At 30.0% G+C, this 7,500-nt stretch overlaps 1 protein-coding gene across 2 annotated transcripts in view; it reads right to left on the bottom strand.

Moving 5' to 3' along the window:
* git2 (GIT ArfGAP 2) overlaps window positions 1-7,500 on the bottom strand; it is a 77,561-nt gene that overhangs the window by 26,934 nt on the left and 43,127 nt on the right. The window contains exons 11-14 of one of the 2 annotated variants that reach the window (XM_062966566.1): window positions 7,265-7,362; window positions 3,462-3,573; window positions 2,607-2,737; window positions 992-1,114 (exon numbers count right to left, since the gene is read on the bottom strand). In XM_062966566.1, the coding sequence (XP_062822636.1) occupies window positions 992-1,114; window positions 2,607-2,737; window positions 3,462-3,573; window positions 7,265-7,362 (464 nt within the window). Of the gene's footprint in view, window positions 1-946; window positions 1,115-2,606; window positions 2,738-3,461; window positions 3,574-7,264; window positions 7,363-7,500 lie in introns of both variants that reach the window. The other variant, XM_062966565.1, reaches the window with a different exon arrangement.

Here is a 7,500-nt window from a genome sequence, read left to right on the forward strand (position 1 = left end):
CCTGGATGAACCCCCAGGAGGTTCCCCGATTGGATGATGAAATCCTGGACGAACCCCTAGTAGGACCCCCGATTGGGCAAAGAAATCCCGGACGAACCCCTAGGAGGACCCCCGATTGGGCAAAGAAATCCTGGATGAACCCCCAGGAGGTTCCCCGATTGGATGATGAAATCCTGGACGAACCCCTAGTAGGACCCCCGATTGGGCAAAGAAATCCCGGACGAACCCCTAGGAGGACCCCCGATTGGGCAAAGAAATCCTGGATGAACCCCCAGGAGGTTCCCCGATTGGATGATGAAATCCTGGACGAACCCCTAGTAGGACCCCCGATTGGGCAAAGAAATCCCGGACAAACCCCTTGGAGGACCCCCGATTGGGCAAAGAAATCCTGGATGAACCCCCAGGAGGTTCCCCGATTGGATGATGAAATCCTGGACGAACCCCTAGTAGGACCCCCGATTGGGCAAAGAAATCCCGGACGAACCCCTAGGAGGACCCCCGATTGGGCAAAGAAATCCCGGACGAACCCCTAGGAGGACCCCCGATTGGGCAAAGAAATCCTGGACGAACCCCCAGAAGGAACCCCGATCGGATGAAGCAATCCCGGACAAACTCCTAGGAGGTTCTCTGATCAGATGATGAAATCCCGGACGAAGGCCCAAAAGGAACCCTGATCGGATGATGAAATCCCGGATGAACCCCCCCAGGAGGTTCCCTGATCGGACAAAGAAATCCCGGACGAACCCCGATCGGACAAAGAAATCCCGGACGAACCCCTAGGAGGACCCCCGATTGGACGAAGAAATCCTGGACGAACCCCAGGGAGGTCCCCCGACCGGACAAAGAAATCCCGGACAATCCCGGAGGTGAGGGTGGGAGGGGGGTCACTAGGCCTGTTTCCCATGCAACGGGCGGGGGGGGGACCCGGGTGGGGCTCCCGTGCTACCTTCTTCTGCATGTTCTTCAGCTCATCGCCCAAGTTGACGTTCACCTTCATTAGCTGCTGGATCTTGGCCTCGGAGGCCGCCAGGGCCGTTTTCACCTGGAGGAACTCGGCCGCCGAGATGGACGGGGACGAGGGGCCCCCCTCCCACACCTCCGAGGAGTCCAGGCTCTGGGGGGCGGAGAAGAAGAGGGCCGTAGAGAGATATAATAATAATAATAATAATAATAATAATAATCATGGATGTGTTGACGGGTAAACAAGAGACAATAAAATAAGACAAATTCAATTACGTAAAAATAAATTACGGTAAGATAAAATTAAAATATTATAAACTGAAATATAAAATAAAATATGAGAAGTTAAAATTAAATAAGACAAACTAAATTAAATTACGTAAAAATAAATTATGGTAAGATAAAATAAAAATATTATAAACTGAAATATAAAATAAGAAGATAAAATTAAATAAGACAAATTAAATTAAATTACGTAAAAGTAAATTACGGTAAGACAAAATAAAAATATTATAAACTGAAATATAAAATAAAATATGAGAAGTTAAAATAATATAAGACAAATTAAATTAAATTACGTAAAAATAAATTATGGTAAGATAAAATTAAAATATTATAAACTGAAATATAAAATAAAATATGAGAAGTTAAAATAAAATAAGACAAATTAAATTAAATTACGTAAAAATAAATTATGGTAAGATAAAATAAAAATATTATAAACTGAAATATAAAATTAGAAGATAAAATTAAATAAGACAAATTAAATTAAATTATGTAAAAATAAATTACGGTAAGATAAAATTAAAATATTATAAACTGAAATATAAAATAAAATATGAGAAGTTAAAATAAAATAAGACAAATTAAATTAAATTATGTAAAAGTAAATTACGGTCAGACAAAATAAAAATATTATAAACTGAAATATAAATTAAATTAAAATAAGAGAAGCTAAAATAAAATAAGACAAATTAAATTAAATTACGTAAAAATAAATTACGGTAAGATAAAATAAAAATATTATAAACTGAAATATAAAATAAAAAGATAAAATTAAATAAGACAAATTAAATTAAATTACGTAAAAGTAAATTACGGTAAGACAAAATAAAAATATTATAAACTGAAATATAAAATAAGAAGATAAAATTAAATAAGACAAATTAAATTAAATTACGTAAAAATAAATTACGGTAAGATAAAATTAAAATATTATAAACTGAAATATAAAATAAAATATGAGAAGTTAAAATAAAATAAGACAAATTAAATTAAATTATGTAAAAGTAAATTACGGTCAGACAAAATAAAAATATTATAAACTGAAATATAAATTAAATTAAAATAAGAGAAGCTAAAATAAAATAAGACCAATTAAATCAAAACAAATTAAATTAGGTAAAAGAGAAAAAAAGTTAAGATAAATTAAAATAAGCTGAAATATAAAATAAATTAAAATAAGATAACAAACGACAAATTAAAATAAGATAAATTACATAAAATAAGTTATGTAAATTAAATCAAATCAAGGTAAGATAAATTAAAATAATATAAACGGAAATACAAAATAAGCTGAATTAAATTTTAATGAATTCAAATAGAATAAAATCCCTCCGTAGTGGAGGTCGGGCTCGCTGGCTCACCTTCTGCCGCGGAGCCTTGGACGAGTTCGAATCCGGGTCGAGTTCCTCATCAGAGGCGACGCTGTCGTAGTCGGGCTGGTCGTGGTCGTGGCTCTCGGTCCCGATGGCCCGCAGGATCAGCTCCACGTTTTCTGCCAGGGAAAATAATGGGGAATGGCAGCCATTTTGGACCTCTAGAAGAGTTTGAGGAGAAGGGCTCCTCCATTTTGCATCCATTCTTGAGGGGAAATAATGGGGAATGGCAGCCATTTTGGACCTCTAGAAGAGTTTGAGGAGAAGGGCTCCTCCATTTTGCATCCATTCTTGAGGGGAAATAATGGGGAATGGCAGCCATTTTGGACCTCTAGAAGAGTTTGAGGAGAAGGGCTCCTCCATTTTGCATCCATTCTTGAGGGGAAATAATGGGGAATGGCAGCCATTTTGGACCTCTAGAAGAGTTTGAGGAGAAGGGCTCCTCCATTTTGCATCCATTCTTGAGGGGAAATAATGGGGAATGGCAGCCATTTTGGACCTCTAGAAGAGTTTGAGGAGAAGGGCTCCTCCATTTTGCATCCATTCTTGAGGGGAAATAATGGGGAATGGCAGCCATTTTGGACCTCTAGAAGAGTTTGAGGAGAAGGGCTCCTCCATTTTGCATCCATTCTTGAGGGGAAATAATGGGGAATGGCAGCCATTTTGGACCTCTAGAAGAGTTTGAGGAGAAGGGCTCCTCCATTTTGCATCCATTCTTGAGGGGAAATAATGGGGAATGGCAGCCATTTTGGATCTCTTTATAGAAGAGATCCAAAATGGCTGCCATTCCCCATTATTTTTCCTCAAGACGAGACGGGGGGGGGGAGCTCGTGGTCAACTCACCTTTGGAACTCGGGACGGGGTGGCCTTGTTGCCTCCGCTTGGCATCGGCCAGGATGTCAATCACCAGCGTGGCAAATTCGTGGGCGTTGAAGCGGGCCAGCTTCTGCCTCCCCTGCGAGGAAGCCCGGAAATGAAGTATTAAAAATAATACATCTATATATAAAAAAGAGTGATGGCATCACGGCGACGCACAAAACAACAAAACCACACATCCCAGAAACACTAAACTTGGCAACACAACCCCTCATCCGTGCCTCTACGTTCATACAACAAAAAGAAAAGAAAAATAAAGTCCTAATATATATATATATATATTATATATATTATCTATATATATAAAAGGGTAATGAAATATCGGCTGAGGACAAAACAACAAAACGACACGTCCCAGAAACACTAAACTTGGCAGCACAACCCCTCATCCATGCCTCTACGTTCATACAACAAAAAGAAAAGAAAAATAAAGTCCTAATATATATGTCATTACAATTATCTGTTATTATCTGTATATATAAAAGGGTAGTGGCGTTTCGGCCGAGGACAAAACAACAAAACCACACATCCCAGAAACACTAAACTTGGCAACACAACCCCTCATCCGTGCCTCTAGGTTCATACAACAAAAAGAAAAGAAAAATAAAGTCCTAATATATATGTCATTACAATTATCTGTTATTATCTGTATATATAAAAGGGTAGTGGCGTTTCGGCCGAGGACAAAACAACAAAACGACACGTCCCAGAAACACTAAACTTGGCAGCACAACCCCTCATCCGTGCCTCTACGTTCATAGAACAAAAAGAAAAGAAAAATAAAGTCCTAATTAGAGGGAGAGGAAGAATTGTTTTTATCCAATTGCTGCCAGTTAGAAGGCTAAGCTCCGCCCACTTGGTCTCCTAGCAACCCACTCAGCCCAGTGTTAATAAAAGAATAAAAAATAAAATAAATACAAATAATACAATAGAAAATAATAATAAACACTAAAAAATTAATACAATAAAATACTACAACAAAATAACTAAAAATAATACAACAAAATAATAAAATATAATAAATAAAAAAGGTAAGTGACAATAAAATTAATTTAAAAAAATACAAATAACGTCAAATAAAAATTCCACAACAACTTTTAACCAATACCACCACCATTTTGCCACAGCAACGCGTGGCCGGGCACAGCTAGTATATATATAAAAGAGTGATGGCATCACGGCAGCGGACAAAACAACAAAAGTAAACACCCCACAACCTCGAAAATTGATAGCACAACCCCTCATCCATGCCTCTAGGTTGATACAACAAAAAGAAAAGAAAAATAAAGTCCTAATTAGAGGGAAAGTAATAATTGTTTTTATCCAATTGCTGCCAGTTAGAAGGCTAAGCTCCTCCCACTTGGTCTCCTAGCAACCCAATAAAAAATAATAAAAAACACTAAAAATTAATACAATAAAATACTATAATAACAGAAAATAACTAAAAATAATACAAGAAAATAATAAAATATAATAAATAAAATAATAACTTACAATAAAATTAATAAAAAATGCAAATAACATCAAATAAAAATTACACAACAATCTTTAACCAATGCCACCACCACTTTGCCACAGCAACGCGTGGCCGGGCACAGCTAGTATATATATAAATTGCAATATATAAAATAATATTAAATTAAATACGAAATAAAATATTAGACGTAAAAACAGAATTAATAAACCATAAAATATACATTAAAACTATAAATAAAATCTATAAAATATTAAATTAAATATGAAATAAAATATTAGATATAAAAACAGAATTAATAAACCATAAAATATACATTAAAATATAAAATACAATATATAAAATAATATTAAATTAAATATGAAATAAAATATTAGACGTAAAAACAGAATTAATAAACCATAAAATATACATTAAAAATATAAAAAACAATATATAAAATAATATTAAATTAAATACGAAATAAAATATTAGACGTAAAAACAGAATTAATAAACCATAAAATATACATTAAAATAAAAATACAATATATAAAATAACATTAAATTAAATACGAAATAAAATATTAGACGTAAAAACAGAATTAATAAACCATAAAATATACATTAAAATATAAAATACAATATATAAAATAATATTAAATTAAATACAAAATAAAATATTAGACGTAAAAACAGAATTAATAAACCATAAAATATACATTAAAATAAAAATACAATATATAAAATAACATTAAATTAAATACGAAATAAAATATTAGATATAAAAACAGAATTAATAAACCATAAAATATACATTAAAATATAAAATACAATATATAAAATAACATTAAATTAAATACGAAATAAAATATTAGATATAAAAACAGAATAAACCATAAAATATACATTAAAATATAAAATACTATATATAAAATAATATTAAACTAAATTAAATATGAAATAAAATATTAGATATAAAAACAAAAGTAATGAAACACAAAATGTAATGTTAAAATAATATTAAATAAAATGTAAATATGAAATAAAATGTAAACTAAAAAATTAGATATAAAACAAAATTAATAAAACACAAAATGTAATATGAAAATAAGGTTAATTTAAATAAAAATATGAAATAAAACATGAAATAAAATGTAAAATAAAATAAAAATAAAACATTAGCTATAAAACAAAATTAATCAAACGTAAAATATAATATTAAAATAAATAAAAATATCAAAACATAAAATATATTAAAATGTTAAATGATAAAATGAAATAAAATATGGAATAAAATGTAAAATAAAATGTAAAATAAAACATTAGCTATAAAACAAAATTAATCAAACGTAAAATATAATATTAAAATAAACAAAAATATCAAAACATAAAATATATTAAAATATTAAATGATAAAATGAAATAAAATATGGAATAAAATGTAAAATAAAATAAAAATAAAACATTAGCTATAAAACAAAATTAATCAAACGTAAATTATAATATTAAAATAAACAAAAATATCAAAACATAAAATATATTAAAATATTAAATGATAAAATGAAATAAAATATGGAATAAAATGTAAAATAAAATGTAAAATAAAACATTAGCTATAAAACAAAATTAATCAAACGTAAATTATAATATTAAAATAAATAAAAATATCAAAACATAAAATATATTAAAATATTAAATGATAAAATGAAATAAAATATGGAATAAAATGTAAAATAAAATGTAAAATAAAACATTAGCTATAAAACAAAATTAATCAAACGTAAATTATAATATTAAAATAAATAAAAATATCAAAACATAAAATATATTAAAATATTAAATGATAAAATGAAATAAAATATGGAAGAAAATGTAAAATAAAATGTAAAATAAAACATTAGCTATAAAACAAAATTAATCAAACGTAAAATATAATATTAAAATAAACAAAAATATCAAAACATAAAATATATTAAAATATTAAATGATAAAATGAAATAAAATATGGAATAAAATGTAAAATAAAATAAAAATAAAACATTAGCTATAAAACAAAATTAATCAAACGTAAAATATAATATTAAAATAAATAAAAATATCAAAACATAAAATATATTAAAATATTAAATGATAAAATGAAATAAAATATGGAATAAAATGTAAAATAAAATGTAAAATAAAACATTAGATATAAAACATAAAATATAATATTAAAATATTATATTAATATATAATATAATAATGTAATAATACTACATCATAATATTATTATTATTAATATTACATTATTATTAATATTACATGTGTTGACTGACCTGGTTGCGTGTGGAGGAGTATTCGGGGTTGACGGGCAGGAAGGGGACGGTGGTGGTCTCGGTCACCAGTGTGCTGTGGTTCTGGGTGGCCAGCCAGACTGGGACATAATGGGGAAGATCGTTGAGATAGTCAATACATCAGAGAGATGGATGGATGGATCAATAGAGAGTACAGACTGATGGATGAATTGATGGACAGATAGATAGATCTTTTGATGGGCACATGAATTGATGGA

This window comes from Anolis carolinensis, unplaced genomic scaffold (genome assembly GCF_035594765.1).
Source record: "Anolis carolinensis isolate JA03-04 unplaced genomic scaffold, rAnoCar3.1.pri scaffold_24, whole genome shotgun sequence".
Classification (NCBI taxonomy): domain Eukaryota; kingdom Metazoa; phylum Chordata; class Lepidosauria; order Squamata; family Dactyloidae; genus Anolis; species Anolis carolinensis.